Source organism: Nerophis lumbriciformis, linkage group LG24, assembly GCF_033978685.3.
Source record: "Nerophis lumbriciformis linkage group LG24, RoL_Nlum_v2.1, whole genome shotgun sequence".
Lineage (NCBI taxonomy): Eukaryota > Metazoa > Chordata > Actinopteri > Syngnathiformes > Syngnathidae > Nerophis > Nerophis lumbriciformis.
The window spans coordinates 33,552,144-33,570,401 of NC_084571.2; the positions used below are offsets into that span (position 1 = coordinate 33,552,144).

Genomic DNA, 18,258 nt, shown 5'->3' on the forward strand with positions numbered 1-18,258 from the left:
CATTTGACCGTAAAGATGTCAGTCTTCCATAAAAATAAAATGTATTATCTTCTAACATTTTAAATGAGTAATTAATTCATGGCTCTGCATGCTTTAAATGGGAAAAATAAACGCTATTGAGTTGACACAAACTGCACTTTTTTACAATTATGACTTCATTTTATAGTGGCATAACTTTTTTCCGACCATTTTTTATTTTTTATTTCAACCTTATTCACGCATCGATACAACTTTTTACCACATAAAAACTACACCTTAAAGATTTCCCTCACAATTTAGACAAGTTTTTATCTTGAAAATGTTTACTACAGTATTTCCTGGCCCGAGTGTCTCACATTATGAATCCATAAAATACTCCCACATTTGACCCTAAAGATGTCATATATATACACACATATGTATTACATACATACATATATACATACACACACATATACATATTACATACTGTACATACATATATACATACACACATATATATTACATGCATACATATATACATACATACCCACACATATATATACACGCATACATACATATATACATGCATATATATGTACTGTATATGTATATGTATATACACATATATGTATGTGTTTATATTTATATATGTATTGTATGTACATACACATATATATGTATATATATGTATGTATATATATATATATATATATATATATATATATATATATATATATATATATATATATATATATACATACATATGTATACATAAACATGTATATATATGTATGTATATACATATATTCCATTCTATCTTATATTTCAAACATATAAATATGTGTGAAATAACTAGGTGAGGTGAAATGCACTTTAAACCATTTGTATGCATGTACAACATTTAAAACCTTGAGTGTACGTGTATGTGGAATCAAATTATGTAATAGATTAAGCAAAGAAGTCAAAATATGTATTAATACGAAGTTTAAGAAACTGTTCAAACTACAAGTGTTCACACAGTACAAAGAAGAAGAATTGCGATAAATTTCTTGAATTTATTGAAAAGATTATATCATTTCTTTAATTAATGAAGAGAACTGTTGCATTTAGAGTGATTTGATGTAAATTGTGTACAAATTGAGAACAGGAAGGGAACATGTGTGAGTAATTGCTGTGAAGTAGAAAACGGGTAGAATTAAATAAGCTTTGCTTTTGCCTACTCCTTTTCGGACATGTTGTAATGATTTAAAAAAAAATTTTTTTTTTAATATCTACAAAATTTGATGTATTATATTGAAACGTTATACATGTTCAAAATAAACTTAAACTTTATACGCATATATACATACATATATACACACATATATACATACATACATATGTACATATATACACATACCTACATATATACATACATATACACACATATGTATGTATATGTATATATGTATACATATATATATATATATATGTATATGTATACATATATATGTATATATGTGTATATATATATATGTAATATATATATATTATGATATTATATTATGTATATATATAAATACACATACATATATACACATACATATATATGTATACACACATATATACATATATATGTATACACTGTATATATGTATATATATATTATATATATACACATACTGTATATACATACATACATACATATGTACATATACCGTATTTTTCGGAGTATAAGTCGCACCGGAGTATAAGTCGCACCTGCCGAAAATGCATAATAAAGAAGGAAAAAAACATATATAACTCGCACTAGAGCCCGACCAAACTATGAAAAAAACTGCGACTTATAGTCCAAAAAATACGGTATACACATATATACATACATATATATGTATATATGTATGCAGATATATGTATATATATGTATGTATATATGTGTATATATATGTAATGCAAATATATTATGATATTCTAATATTAAGTATATATATATATATATATATATATATATATACACACACACAAATATATACAAATATATGTATACACTGTATATACGTATATATTATATATATACACATATATACATACATACATATGTACATATATACACATATATACATACATATATATGTATACATATATATGTATGTATGTATGTGTATATATATATGTAATGCATATATATTATGATATTATAATATTATGTATATACTGTATATATATATAAACACACATACATATATAGACATATATATGTATACACATATATATATATATATATATATATATATATATATATATATATATATATATATATATATATATATATATATATATATATATATATATATACATATATATGTATACACTGTATATATATATATATTCTTACATATACAGATATAAATACATGCAGGTCACAGCATGTAAATGGAGCGTTGTTGGCAGTTTTTGAATGTTTTTTAAGAGGGATTTATAGGCAGAGAGGATGAATCCTATTACCAGCATAGTATCAGTTTTTCAATATTTAGAATGCACAGAAAAATATGATGTGCAAAAGGGAAAAGAAAGAAAAAAAGGTGCAGTTATCCTATAAACTAGAAAACCAAATGTAAACCTTACAGGACTGCAATTGTTTATATTTAGATAAACATGGAACACATCTTAGTCTTCCGTCATCTTAAGCAAATTCAAGGAACCGGGGGGTGTCCACTTTAGCTTTAAAGATGAATATCCTCCAGCAAATTCCACTTTATATTCATTCAAGGTGGATGGGAAATAAAAAACATGCAGTGGCTGTAATGCGCGTAGTGACCGCTAGGGGCGCCGTGCTCCATGTTCCCACAGACACGCAGGAGAGAGAAGGGAGACAGCCGCCGACTGTCTCTCTCTTTGTTACCTTTAAAACTCTCGCCATTCCACCCCCAGCACAACTATGACACCGTCCGGGGCGGATGGTCGCGGTCCGGACGCCCGCTGTTGCTCTCCGTGGGGCCGAGAAGGTGAAGTATTTGTTGCCACTTTTTTTTTTGGTGTGTGAAATCTCGCTGACAGCCGAGCGGAGATTGCGGTAGTCAGGAAGAAGAGGGCGGGATTATGTATAGATTTATACGTATGTGGATATTTTAACATGTCTGCCGTCGTTTCGCTGCTGGGATGCCGAACGGGGAACGTGCAGGGAATCTCTTGCGTGGGATGAGCTCCTTTTAAAGATAGCGGAAGTGTGCTTGGTTGTCTTGTGGTGGCGCGGACTACTTTATGGCGGAGGCGGCGAGGGGACAGCAGCACAAAGTTGTGCACTAGTGTATATATACACGTGTGTGTGTGTGTGTGTGTGTGTGTGTGTGTGTGTGTGTGTGTGTGTGTGTGTGTGTGTGTGTGTGTGTGTGTGTGTGTGTGTGTGTGTGTGTGTGTGTGTGTGTGTGTGTGTGTGTGTGTGTGTGTGTATACGCGGAGTTTGTTTATGGCTCCCCTCCCCCACGGGTACGCTTTTTTTTTTAATTTTTTTATAAACCTTTATTTATAATATGCAACATTTACATACAATCAATAAATAATAATAATAATAAAAAAGTACATAAACAGTACAAAAATAGTACTAAACAGTAGGGGTGTGGGGAAGAAAATCGATTCGAATTCGAATCGCGGTTCTCACGTTGTGCGATTCAGTATCGATTCCATCCATTTTCCTCCGCTTATCCGAGGTCGGGTCGCGGGGGCAGCAGCCTAAGCAGGGAAGCCCAGACTTCCCTCTCCCCAGCCACTTCGTCCAGCTCTTCCCGGGGGGATCCCGAGGCGTTCCCAGGCCAGCCGGGAGACATAGTCTTCCCAACGTGTCCTGGGTCTTCCTCCTACCGGTCGGACGTGCCCTAAACACCTCCCTAGGGAGGCGTTCGGGTGGCATCCTGACCAGATGCCCGAACCACCTCCTCTCGATGTGGAGGAGCAGCGGCTTTACTTTGAGCTCCCCCCGGATGGCAGAGCTTCTCACCCTATCTCTAAGGGAGAGCCCCGCCACCCGGCGGAGGAAACTCATTTTGGCCGCGTGTACCCGTGATCTTGTCCTTTCGGTCATGACCCAAAGCTCATGACCATAGGTGAGGATGGGAACGTCGATCGACCGGTAAATTGAGAGCTTTGCCTTGCGGCTCAGCTCCTTCTTCTCCACGACGTGGCTTGGCATTGTCTTGCTGAAATAAGCAGGGGCGTCCATGGTAACGTTGCTTGGATGGCAACATATGTTGCTCCAAAAGCTGTATGTACCTTTCAGCATTAATGGTGCCTTCACAGATGTGTAAGTTACCCATGTCTTGGGCACTAATACACCCCCATACCATCACATATGCTGGCTTTTTAACTTTGCGCCTATAACAATCCGGATGGTTCTTTTCCTCTTTGGTCCGGAGGACACGACGTCCACAGTTTCCAAAAACAATTTGAAATGTGGACTCGTCGGACCACAGAACACTTTTCCACTTTGTATCAGTCCATCTTAGATGAGCTCAGGCCCAGCGAAGCCGACGGCGTTTCCGGGTGTTGTTGATCAACGGATTTCGCCTTGCACAGGAGAGTTTTAACTTGCACTTACAGATGTAGCGACCAACTGTAGTTACTGACAGTGGGTTTCTGAAGTGTTCCTGAGCCCATGTGGTGATATCCTTTACACACTGATGTCGCTTGTTGATGCAGTACAGCCTGAGGGATCGAAGGTCACGGGCTTAGCTGCTTACGTGCAGTGATTTCTCCAGATTCTCTGAACCCTTTGATGATATTACGGACCGTAGATGGTGAAATCCCTAAATTCCTTGCAATAGCTGGTTGAGAAAGGTTTTTCTTAAACTGTTCAACAATTTGCTCACGCATTTGTTGACAAAGTGGTGACCCTCGCCCCATCCTTGTTTGTGAATGACTGAGCATTTCACGGAATCTACTTTTATACCCAATCATGGCACCCACCTGTTCTCAATTAGCCTGCACACCTGTGGGATGTTCCAAATAAGTGTTTGATGAGCATTCCTCAACTTTATCAGTATTTATTGCCACCTTTCCCAACTTCTTTGTCACGTGTTGCTGGCATCAAATTCTAAAGTTAATGATTATTTGCAAAAAAAAAAAATGTATCAGTTTGAACATCAAATATGTTGTCTTTGTCGCATATTCATCTGAATATGGGTTGAAAATGATTTGCAAATAATTGTATTCTGTTTATATTTACATCTAACACAATTTCCCAACTCATATGGAAACGGGGTTTGTATATATATATATGTAACGAAATGTAAAGCCATAGGCTCACACAAGTTCCGTAAATAATTTAAATTTGGAGCACAGCATCATAGTTTTCACGGCTTTTTGGTTGTTAGAGGTAGAGAGTAGAGATGTCCGATAATGGCTTGTTTGCCGATATTCCGATATTGTCCAACTCTTAATTACCGATTCCGATATCAACCGATACCGATATATACAGTCGTGGACTTAACACATTATTATGCCTAATTTTGTTGTGATGCCCCGCTGGATGCATTAAACAATGTACCTTATTTTTCGGAGTATAAGTCGCACCGGCCGAAAATGCATAATAAAGAAGGAAAAAAACATATATAAGTCGCACTAGAGTATAAGTCACATTTTTGGGGGAAATTTATTTGATAAAACCCAACACCAAGAATAGACATTTGAAAGGCAATTTAAAATAAATAAAGAATAGTGAACAACAGGCTGAATAAGTGTACGTTATATGAGGCATAAATAACCAACTGGTATGTTAACGTAACATATTATGGTAAGAGTCATTCAAATAACTATAACATCTAGAACATGCTATACGTTTACCAAACAATCTGTCACTCCTAATCGCTAAATCCCATGAAATCTTATACGTCTCGTCTCTTACGTGAATGAGCTAAATAATATTGTTTGATATTTTACGCTAATGTGTTAATAATTTCACACATAAGTCGCTGCTGAGTATAAGTCGCACCCCCGGCCAAACTATGAAAAAAACTGTGACTTATAGTACGAAAAATACGGTACAGCAACAGTACAAAACAGCGCCAGGGGGTCGTAAACTCAATAATTAACTAAAAATACATTGCAAAATATATATATGTAACGAAATGTACAGCCATAGGCTCACACAAGTTCCGAAAAATAATTTAAATTTGGAGCACAGCATCATAGTTTTCACAGCTTTTTGGTTGTTAGAGGTAGAGAGTAGAGATGTCCGATAATGGCTTTTTTGCCGATATTCCGATATTGTCCAACTCTTAATTATCGATTCCGATATCGACCGATACCGACTTAACACATTATTATGCCTAATTTTGTTGTGATGCCCCGCTGGATGCATTAAACAATGTACCGTATTTTTCGGACTATAAGTCACATTTTTTTTCATAGTTTGGCCGGGGGTGCGACTTATACTCAGGAGCGACTTATGTGTGAAATTATTAACACATTAACGTAAAATATCAAATAATATTATTTAGCTCGTTCACGTAAGAGACTAGACGTATAAGATTTCATGGGATTTAGCGATTAGGAGTGACAGATTGTTTGGTAAATGTATAGCATGTTCTATATGTTATAGTTATTTGAATGACTCTTACCATAATATGTTACGTTAACATACCAGGCACCTTCTCAGTTGGTTATTCATGCCTCATATAACGTACACTTATTCAGCCTGTTGTTCACTATTCTTTATTTATTTTAAATTTCCTTTCAAATGTCTATTCTTGGTGTTGGGTTTTATCAAATAAATTTCCCCCAAAAATGCGACTTATACTCCAGTGCGACTTATATATGCTTTTTTCCTTCTTTATTATGCATTTTCGGCCGGTGCGACTTATACTCCGAAAAATACGGTACTCTGAAAAGCGCTTGTTGCGTTTGGACCAGATGTTCCTCCCAGGGAATTTAAGTTGCTGGTCGCTCCCAAGTTCTTTTGATGACACATAAGCTGAGTTCAATTTGACCACCAGACAGAATGGGTATTTTGTGATTTATTTTCAAAGCTTTGAAAATAAACGTGAGACCAATCCAGTACAGAAGCGTTCACTAGCGCAGCTAAAATGGTCTAATCTAAAATACGGAAACCTTCTCTTCTATAAAGTGTCTCTCTTGCGACTTATACTGTATATGTTTTTTCCCTTCTTTATTATGCATTTTCGGCGGGTGCGACTTATACTCCGGAGCGACTTATAGTCCGAAAAATACGGTAACAAGGTTTTCCAAAATGAATCAACTCAAGTTATGGAAAAAAATGCCAACATGGCACTGCCATATTTATTATTGAAGTCACAAAGTGCCTCAAAACAGCAGCTTGGAATTTGGGACATGCTCTCCTTGAGAGAGCATGAGGAGGTTGAGGGCTGGGGGGGGGGTAGGAGGTAGCGGGGGGTGTATATTGTAGCGTCCCGGAAGAGTTAGTGCTGCAAGGGGTTCTGGGTATTTGTTCTGTTGTGTTTATGTTGTGTTACGGTGCGGACGTTCTCCCGAAATGAGTTTGTCATTCTTGTTTGGTGTGGGTGCACAGTGTGGCGCATATTTGTAACAGTGTTAAAGTTGTTTATACGGCCACCCTCAGTGTGACCTGTATGGCTGTTGAGAAAGTAGGCCTTGCATTCACTTGTGTGTGTGTGAAAAGCCGTAGATATTATGTGATTTGGCCGGCACGCAAAGGCAGTGCTTTTAAGGTTTATTGGCGCTCTGTACTTCTCCCTACGTCCGTGTACACAAAAAGTCATAAATTTTAATAAATTTATCGGCCAATAATATCGGCAGTCCGATATTATTGGACATCTCTAATCTTAAGCAATATACCCAGCCCTCATACGGCTACTAGGACGTAATGACGTGACTACATACGGATATTTGGATAGTTAGCGTTTGCTGTCATAACAATAAAATAACTGCAATTAAATAAGCGAGCCAATGGTGTTTTTGTTATATTTTTTAGTTTAAAAAATGTGACTGGGAGCAAGTTGCAAAAGTGTGAATGTGAGTGTGAATGTGAGTGTGAATGCATCTGGGTTGGCCCTGTGATGAGGTGGCGACTTGTCCAGGGTGTACCTCGCCTTCCGCCCAAATGCAGCTGAGATCGGCTCCAGCACTCCCCGTAACCCCTAAAGGGACAAGCGGTAGAAAATGGATGGATGGAAGTTGCAAACAGCCCCTTCGGACCACCAAACACTGCCAGGAGAGTCAGGGTTACAACACTGTTTTATTTCCATAACGTCGTGAACGTGTTTTGCTGTCTAGCAAATGTTTTCTCTGGGTCTGTGTCTCGCTTTTCTCACTCTGGCTCCCACTCCAGCTCCAACCATGTGTCTCGTACCGGCTGCTGCTAATACAGGCGACAGGGTGATTAGATAACAAGGCCCACCTGGGCCATCCACTCACCTGTCGCTGTCTTCGAGGCCGGTCCTTGCACACCACGTTCCGCGGCAGGCCTGCAGGCCACGCCCCCTCCAACACTTAGCGATGTTAAAACAAATGAAAATATTTATCCATAAACAAGACATTAACCTCCAGTTGAGGAAGTGGAATACAACACAAGACATTTCTTCAGTCAACAGCGTACATATTTTGGCTTCTTAATTATTTCTGAAAACCGTAATTTGGTCTTTCATCGGGAAACACTTACATACTGGCTCAAAGGTCATTTTTACTACAAGCAAAACACTTCCCGGTCAGACGGGAACTTAAAATTTGCACCTGATTCACATGTTGTCCAATATTTAATTTTGAAATACTCCACATATTATGTTGGTTTACAATTTAAGCATTCAGTACATGATGCATTCCTCCAGATTTATGCTGAATCTGCTATAATGTAAATTTTTTGCTAGAAACCGGCCACTTGAGTCCTTCATGAAACCGCTCACTGTGCAGAATTATAATAAAACCAGTGAATGCATGCTTATGACACGGTGTCCTGGCTGCTGGAACATTGTAACTTTGTGAAGATGAGTCTCATGCCTGACCTCATTTTTTGTGTCCTCCTTTGCAGGAGTGGTTTTGCTGTGGCTCAAGTCTGGATCTAATCAGTGCAGTGTGTGGGTTTGATACGGGCGTGCTACTTGGGTGCTTGGACTATGACCGTGAGCGACCAAAGGGCCTTCTTGGTGGACCTGGGTGGCAGCTTCAATGAGGATGCTCCCAGACCTCCAGTACCTGGGGAAGAAGGCGAACTGGTACTCACCGGCGGCCGCCAGTACCACCACCCTGCCTTTCCATCCAAGAACCTTAAATGTGAGGCGTCGGTTGCTACCCCTCGGCGACCCGACCTGGACTTGGGCTACGAGCCGGAGGGCAGCGCCTCCCCGACTCCGCCTTACGTGAGATGGGCGGAATCCCTTCACTCCCTCCTGGATGACCAGGATGGCATCCATCTGTTTAGGACGTTTGTCAAACAGGAGGCATGCGTCGACCTGTTGGACTTCTGGTTTGCTTGCAGCGGTTTCCGCAAGCTCGAAGCCAGCAAGGGCAATGACGACAAGCGTTTAAAACTGGCCAAAGCCATCTATAAGAAATACATCCTGGACAACAACGGCATTGTTTCCAGGCAGATCAAACCAGCGACCAAGTCCTTCATCAAAGACTGTGTGATGAAGCAGCACATCGATTCCGCCATGTTTGACCAGGCTCAGACCGAGATCCAGACCATGATGGAGGAAAACACCTACCCTTTATTCCTTAAATCCGACATATATTTAGAAAGCACGCAGACACAAGGTGAGAGTCCCAAATTGTACGCCGATCAAAGTCCAACTTCCGGCAGTGGAAAAAGTCTGGTGGGTTATTTGCCGACGTTAAATGAGCACGAGGAATGGAGATGCGACCAAGACCCTGAGGAGATGCCTGATTGTGACCCTACTCCCAGCAGCAGGCTCGCGCAGAGACTGCTCATGGAAACGCCACAACAACGCACTGCCAACAGATTCCAGGATGAGTACAGGTAACTCCTTGCAGCTACACCATTTGTTTTCTCTCCAAAACTGCTGAAATAGAAATAAACCGCCTCTCCACCTCAAGAGCTGCCCAAAAATTGAGATGAAATGTGTACAGCAGGAGATAGGGGGGAAGATGCTGCGTGAAGAATCCTAAGTACTTAGAATGAGGTGATGAGAAGGCTGCAGGGGAGCTTTCACTTGTATGTGAGAGACAGCCTTCTGGTTTCTTGTGCTAGTACTTCGGATTGAGTTTGCTACTGATAGTTTGGGAATTGTGGAGTTGGAGACACTTTTCCATTGACAAAAGTAGGTACGTGCTACTAGGGATGTCCCGATCCAGGTTTTTGCACTTCCGATCCGATACCGATATTGTTTTTGCACTTCCGATCCGATACTGACCGATACCGATACTGACCGATACTGGCCTATCCGAGCATGTATTAAAGTTTAAAGTTATTTAGCCTACTTAGTTGTGAGAATCATGTTGAAAAGGGTTTTAGTACTCTTGATAACAACTAGCCAGCTGAATTAGGGGAGTTTGAATAATACACAATGGTTGGTAACAAGAAACTCACCTGTTTATTCAAGGATAAACACAAAATAGACAAAATTATACATGACAAACAGAAATGGCATCATTGAACTAGGGCTGGGCGATATGGCCTTTTTTTAATATTGCGATATTTTAAGGCCATATTGCGATACACGATATACAGTATATCTCGATATTTTGCCTTAGCCTTGAATGAACACTTGATGCATATAATCACAGCAGTATGATGATTCTATGTGTTTTGATTGATTGATTGATACTTTTATTAGTAGGTTGCACAGTGAAGTACATATTCCATACAATTGACCACTAAATGGTAACACCCGAATAAGTTTTTCAACTTGTTTAAGTCGGGGTCCACTTAAATTGATTCATGATACAGATATATACTATCAGATATATACTATCATCATAATACAGTCATCACACAAGATAATCACATTGAATTATTTACATTATTTATAATCCAGGGTGTGGAGGGGGGCGCCGGATGTAAGTGTCAAAAAGACAGCCAAAAGAGTTTATGAGAATAAATCTAAAGTTAAAATATAGGGTAGAAATGCATCCATTTGCAGGAAATGTAGTCTTGATTTTCAACATTTTCTTTCAAGGCTTGCATGTCTACATTAAAACATTCTTCTTCATACTGCATTAATATATGCTACTTTTAAACTTTCATGCAGAGAAGGAAATCACAACTAAAAAAATCATTAATTTTTTCATACGGTGTTGATCTGGACATTTTTGCCTCGGCATTTTGATGGTGTGGACGTGTGGCACCGAATGGAGATAAGCGTCTCGACAGACGTTACAATATTTGAACAATGATGACGAAAACTGTTTTCTCTGTCGTGTCCGTGTGTCGAAAATTGTTATGCGCTTATTTTTTTATTTGATTTTGTGCGTGGCATAGATTTGCCGTGCGCAGAGGACGCTTGAGCAGGCGCGCGCCTTAGCGGTTGCGCTAGCATCACAGCTAACGTTAGCCATGCTGCTACCTCGCTCTCTGCTGGGAGAGGGTGTATACGTATGTGACGTGACAGTATGTGACGTGTGTAAGAAGGTGCGCTCGCTGTCTGTAAGAGGGAGACACAGGAAAGAGTGAGAAGAGCCGGTCGTGTAATGCCAGCAGCTAAAAGCAACTGCGTGAGAATCCACAGACCTGTGGATGTGTTGAAGGTGTGCTGGAAAATGCGGAACGGAAATTACGGAGGAGCAGAAAAGTGGAATGTATTATTTAAATCGGTGCGTTGGAAAACACGGACTGGAGTTTTTTTAAAACTGGATCTGGATCGGCATTTTCCCATGCCTTGCCGATACGCATTTTTTTGCAAATATCGGCGGCCGATCCGATCCAAATATCTGATCGGGACATCCCTACTAGCTAGCACTGTTATTTAGTCATTTACGGCTCCAAGCATGCTGAGCGGATATTAGCAGAGTTCAGTGATGCAAATGCATGTCAAGTTTATCAACAGATTATATTATTCTCCAGTGCAATAACAGTACTGAAATATAGGCTAAAAGGGCATTAATGGGAGCCTTAAAAAAAAAAGAAAAAGAAGTAGGTAAATAGTTACTTTTTAAAGTAACGCATTACTTTTTGGTGTAAGTAACTGAGTTAGTAACTAAGTTAGTTTTGAAATAAAGTAACTAGTAACTGGTTTTCAGTAACTAACCCAACACTGCATACAACACACAAAGACAAAGATATGTTTCAAAGGGCCAATTTATTTCGGGCCAGAACAAATTGTCAAAACTATTTTAAATAGCTGCAACATAACATACATAAGTAACAAATAGCATAATAACAACATGTCACCACTTGTCACAACATAGCTGTAAACCTGGTTTCACCCAAGGAAGGCACACATGACAGGATTATATGTCATGTCACTATATACAGCACACATACTGCTATACACACGCCTAACCAGGCGTTTTTTTTCTCTCAAGGAATTGTGAAATAAAATCATGTCTTCAGGAGATCAACACTGTACTGAAGCCCAGAACACTCTACGCATTTCCCCACTTTTAGTTGAGAGATAAGGAAAGATTGGCCTGGCCCATTAGGATCCCTCTTTATGTTTGTGAACTTTATAGTCTATACATTTAGAGTGATGTGATAATCAAACACTCTAGATGTCTAGAATGAAAGAGTATATAAGAGAATTGACAGAGTGTGTGTACCTTCAGTGCTGAATGATGAGCAGAGGCAGAGTTTGGAGTGTTTTTTTTAGCTCGCTTTCCATGTTTATGTACTCGCTGTCCACTGTGTCCAGCTGCCTGAAATTGGTCATCGTCATGTCACTGTAAGGCTACACTACGAGAAACAACAATATTAAAAATTAGCTCGCTAACGTTACGTCTTAATTGTGCGCTACAGTACCATACAGTCTCCACTTCGCTGCAGCGCTACCCTCAGCCTCTTCACTCATAAAAGTAGTCCCTTTAATTTATAGTAAATACAGTAGGCGTTCGTTCTTCTCCATTCTTTTGATTTCTTCGCATTTCTCATTCTGACTAATGCATTCAATACAGCAGGGCTCGAATTTAAACTGTGGCAAAACCTGCGACCGCCCTCGTCATTTGCCGTATGGCCCTAAAAAATTGACCAGCATCTGCGGCAGCAACATGCCGTGACCGCCCTTGACTTTTTACTTGTTAATGGACGAGGGATGTAACAATAAACGGTGTAATGACTATTTGCGATAAAATTCCAGACGGTTAGTAATACAGTCAAATGTTTTAATTACCGAAAAATCGTCATTTATTAATGTATTTTAGGCAACATGCGCACTAGCGTCGTTTGGCTTGATAATCATGGCGCACTAACTCCGAAGGTTCCCCCTCTGAGTAAACGGAGCCAAGCGCTTGGTTAACTGTCATTTTCCCTTGCTTCCCGGCGTGCGTTTAAGAGCGCACTGCTCTGTTTGGATGGAGACAGGTGTGGACAATATTGGAGACAGACGCACTTGTCCCCACACTAAAAGTACACAGCGAAGGAGAATTATTTAAGCACATTTTGATGATATTTGAGATGTTTTTCAAACTCAGTATGGCCAATAGTACGTAACTAATAGCTTTTATACAGTATGTCTATTCATACAATATATTACTTTTTAAAATTGGATTTCATTTTCAGTTATGGTCGATTTTGGCGGCGCCAGTGGACCAAAGCGGTAGTGTTTTGCCAGAAGACCACATTTCCCATGAAAACTAGCGCATATTGCATTACACTGACATGATTTCCGCTGTAATATTGGCACAATATTACGTATCTAATGGCTATGCTGATGTTAAATAGCAGACACCATCAAGAAATGATACTGGATTGCGCAAAAAAACATGAGATTTTTTTCAACGCAAGTAGTGAAACTATCACGCTAGTGGCTATTTATTGCTACCACGCAAATTTCCAGTAGCTAACATTAGCATTAGCATTTTGATTTGAGCATCAAAAGTCACTTACTAGTTTAGCAGGAACAGAGCCATGGTCTGAAATCCCTTGTCTTTGAGCTCACGCCAGCGAGTCAAAGCCGAGTCATTGTTGATCCTGTCCTGACTCTCCTTTTTATCAGGGTAAACTCCGTTGTTCTTTTTTTGTCTCCTCATACAAAACTTTCCGTTTCTTTGGTTGTTTTACAGATTCTACCATGATAGCAGTAATTGCATGTAGGCGTTCGCATTGACTTCAATCTTTTTAATGAATTGGGAAAGCGGAGGGACGTATGCCATAAAGCAAGTCAGCACATTTGTAGTTGATTGTGTGACAGGGTTCCTGCCACGCTCCTCAAATTTTCTAAGTACAGACCCCCTCAGGACATGACAGAGGTGTCATTCAACTACCTTATTTTTCGGACTATAGGGCGCACTTAAAATGCTTTTCATTTTCTCAAAAATCGACAGTGCGCCTTATAACCTGGTGCACCTACTGTAAGGAATAATTCTGGTTGTGCTAACTGTCCCAGAAGCTATTTTATTTGGTACATGGTGCAATGATAAGTGTGACCAGTAGATGGCAGTCACACATAAGAGATACGTGTAGACTGCAAGATGACGGCAGTTAACAACACCAAAACTTTAAACGTTCTATTGAGAATATAGAACATTACACACGGCACTAAAAAATCTATCAAAATGTTTTAGTACGACTTTGGTAAGCTATGAAGCCGCACCACTTGATGGATTGTCGGAGTCGTGGCTATTGTAGTCAGGCGTACTGTGCTTCAAGCAGACATATTACCTGGCCTATAGTTTCGCAATATTATTCAAAAACAATTTTTCTTACCTTCTGGTACCTGCTGATGTGTATTTGGGTTCTGCGTAAGTCATGAAAATTTGCGATAGTCCACGCTGACTCCGTAGTCGTTTCTTCTTTTTCTCTATCTTCTTGGTATGGGGCATTCATCCTCCGCTAATGCCATTTCTAATATAAAGTAGCATAAAGTTCTAACTCATATCTGACAATAGACTTGCTATGGAAGCGCTAGAAACTACCGGCTTCGGGGGTTTACATAATTCAGCCACAGAACTTAAGTTACTAGAGAATTCCGGTCGGACGCTTTTTTCACGGGACACATTTCCGGCGTTTGTTGTTGCACTAGTGAGCCAGAGGAGATGCTGCTCCGTTATTGATTGAAGTAAAGTCTGAATGTCATTAAAACAGTTTAGGGATGTCCCGATCCAGGTTTTTGCACTTCCGATTCGATACCGATATTGTTTTTGCTCTTCCGATCCGATACCGATACTCACCGATACTGGCCTATCCGAGCATGTATTAAAGTTTAAAGTTATTTAGCCTACTTAGTTGTCAGAATCATGTTGAAAAGGGTTTTAGTACTCTTGATAACAACTAGCCAGCTGAATTAGGTGAGTTTGAATAATACACAATGGTTGGTAACAAGAAACTGACCTGTTTATTCAAGGATAAACACAAAATAGACAAAATTATACATGTCAAACAGAAATGGCATCATTGAACTAGGGCTGGGCGATATGGCCTTTTTTTAATATTGCGATATTTTAAGGCTATGTCACGATACACCATATACAGGTAAAAGCCAGTAAATTAGAATATTTTGAAAAACTTGATTTATTTCAGTAATTGCATTCAAAAGGTGTAACTTGTACATTATATTTATTCATTGCACACAGACTGGTGCATTCAAATGTTTATTTCATTTAATTTTGATGATTTGAAGTGGCAACAAATGAAAATCCAAAATTCCGTGTGTCACAAAATTAGAATATTACTTAAGGCTAATACAAAAAAGGGATTTTTAGAAATGTTGGCCAACTGAAAAGTATGAAAATGAAAAATATGAGCATGTACAATACTCAATACTTGGTTGGAGCTCCTTTTGCCTCAATTACTGCGTTAATGCGGCGTGGCATGGAGTCGATGAGTTTCTGGCACTGCTCAGGTGTTATGAGAGCCCAGGTTGCTCTGATAGTGGCCTTCAACTCTTCGGCGTTTTTGGGTCTGGCATTCTGCATCTTCCTTTTCACAATACCCCACAGATTTTCTATGGGGCTAAGGTCAGGGGAGTTGGCGGGCCAATTTAGAACAGAAATACCATGGTCCGTAAACCAGGCACGGGTAGATTTTGCGCTGTGTGCAGGCGCCAAGTCCTGTTGGAACTTGAAATCTCCATCTCCATAGAGCAGGTCAGCAGCAGGAAGCATGAAGTGCTCTAAAACTTGCTGGTAGACGGCTGCGTTGACCCTAGATCTCAGGAAACAGAGTGGACCGACACCAGCAGATGACATGGCACCCCAAACCATCACTGATGGTGGAAACTTTACACTAGACTTCAGGCAACGTGGATCCTGTGCCTCTCCTGTCTTCCTCCAGACTCTGGGACCTCGATTTCCAAAGGAAATGCAAAATTTGCATGGTTGGGTGATGGTTTGGGGTGCCATGTCATCTGCTGGTGTCGGTCCACTCTGTTTCCTGAGATCCAAGGTCAACGCAGCCGTCTACCAGCAAGTTTTAGAGCACTTCATGCTTCCTGCTGCTGACCTGCTCTATGGAGATGGAGATTTCAAGTTCCAACAGGACTTGGCGCCTGCATACAGCGCAAAATCTACCCGTGCCTGGTTTACGGACCATGGTATTTCTGTTCTAAATTGGCCCGCCAACTCCCCTGACCTTAGCCCCATAGAAAATCTGTGGGGTATTGTGAAAAGGAAGATGCAGAATGCCAGACCCAAAAACGCAGAAGAGTTGAAGGCCACTATCAGAGCAACCTGGGCTCTCATAACACCTGAGCAGTGCCAGAAACTCATCGACTCCATGCCACGCCGCATTAACGCAGTAATTGAGGCAAAAGGAGCTCCAACCAAGTATTGAGTATTGTACATGCTCATATTTTTCATTTTCATACTTTTCAGTTGGCCAACATTTCTAAAAATCCCTTTTTTGTATTAGCCTTAAGTAATATTCTAATTTTGTGACACACGGAATTTTGGATTTTCATTTGTTGCCACTTCAAATCATCAAAATTAAATGAAATAAACATTTGAATGCATCAGTCTGTGTGCAATGAATAAATATAATGTACAAGTTACACCTTTTGAATGCAATTACTGAAATAAATCAAGTTTTTCAAAATATTCTAATTTACTGGCTTTTACCTGTATATGTGGATATTTTGCCTTAGCCTTGAATGAACACTTGATGCATATAATCACAGCAGTATGATGATTCTATGTGTCTACATTAAAACATTCTTCTTCATACTGCATTAATATATGCTACTTTTAAACTTTCATGCAGAGAAGGAAATCACAACTAAAAAAATCACTATTTTTTTCATACGGTGTTGATCTGGAAATGTTTGCCTCTGCATTTTGATGGTGTGGGCGTGTGGCACCGAATGGAGATAAGCGTCTCGACAGACGTTACAATATTTGAACAATGATGACGAAAACTGTTTTCTCTGTCGTGTCCGTGTGTCGAAAATTGTTATGCGCTTATTTTTTTATTTGATTTTGTGCGTGGCATAGATTTGCCGTGCGCAGAGGACGCTTGAGTAGTGCGCAATTGCACACCTTAGAGGGAGCGTTGCTCGCACGGCTGCGCTAGCATCACAGCTAACGTTAGCCATGCTCTTACCTCTCTGCTCGGGGAGGACGTAAACGTATATGACGTATGACGTGACAGTATGTGACGTGTGTAAGAAGTTGCGTTTGCTGTCTGTGAGAGGGAGACACAGAAAAGAGTGAGAAGAGCCTGTCGTGTAATGCCAGCAGCTAAAAGCAACTGCGTGAGAATCCACAGACCTGTGGATGTGTTGAAGGTGTGCTGGAAAATGCGGAACGGAAATTAGGGAGCAGCAGAAAAGTGGAATGTATTATTTAAATAGGTGCGTTGGAAAACACGGACCGGAGTTTCTTTTAAAACTGGATCTGGATCGGCATTTTCCCATGCCTTGCCGATATGCATTTTTTGGCAAATATCGGCGGCCGATCCGATCCAAATATCGGATCGGGACATCCCTAAAACAGTTAGCTCCATCTTTTGACACTTCTTCCACGCCCATCCACAAAGATGACGGGGAGAAGACTATGTCCAAGTGAAGCCACGTAAATAAAACCGCTCACAAAACGGCGCATCCTGAAGCGACGGTCAGAAAGCAACTGGAAGATGGTCTGTAAAACATAATCTATGTAACATTTTGACCAAAGAACCACCATTACATGTTATGTAGACCAGTGGTCCCCAACAACCGGTCCGGGGACCGGTACCGGTCCGTGACGCATTTGCTACCGGGCCGCAGAGAAACATTAAATAATTTATAA

At 39.8% G+C, this 18,258-nt stretch overlaps 1 protein-coding gene across 4 annotated transcripts in view; it reads left to right on the forward strand.

The window, feature by feature from the left end:
• Positions 1-18,258, forward strand: part of axin1 (axin 1) — a 73,615-nt gene that overhangs the window by 13,627 nt on the left and 41,730 nt on the right. For 3 of the 4 annotated variants that reach the window (XM_061982011.2, XM_061982014.2, XM_061982013.2), the window contains exons 1-2: positions 2,790-2,945; positions 8,957-9,904. In XM_061982011.2, the coding sequence (XP_061837995.2) occupies positions 9,042-9,904 (863 nt within the window). In that variant the 5' untranslated portion in view covers positions 2,790-2,945; positions 8,957-9,041. Of the gene's footprint in view, positions 1-2,789; positions 2,946-8,956; positions 9,905-18,258 lie in introns of those variants that run through there. The other variant, XM_061982012.2, reaches the window with a different exon arrangement.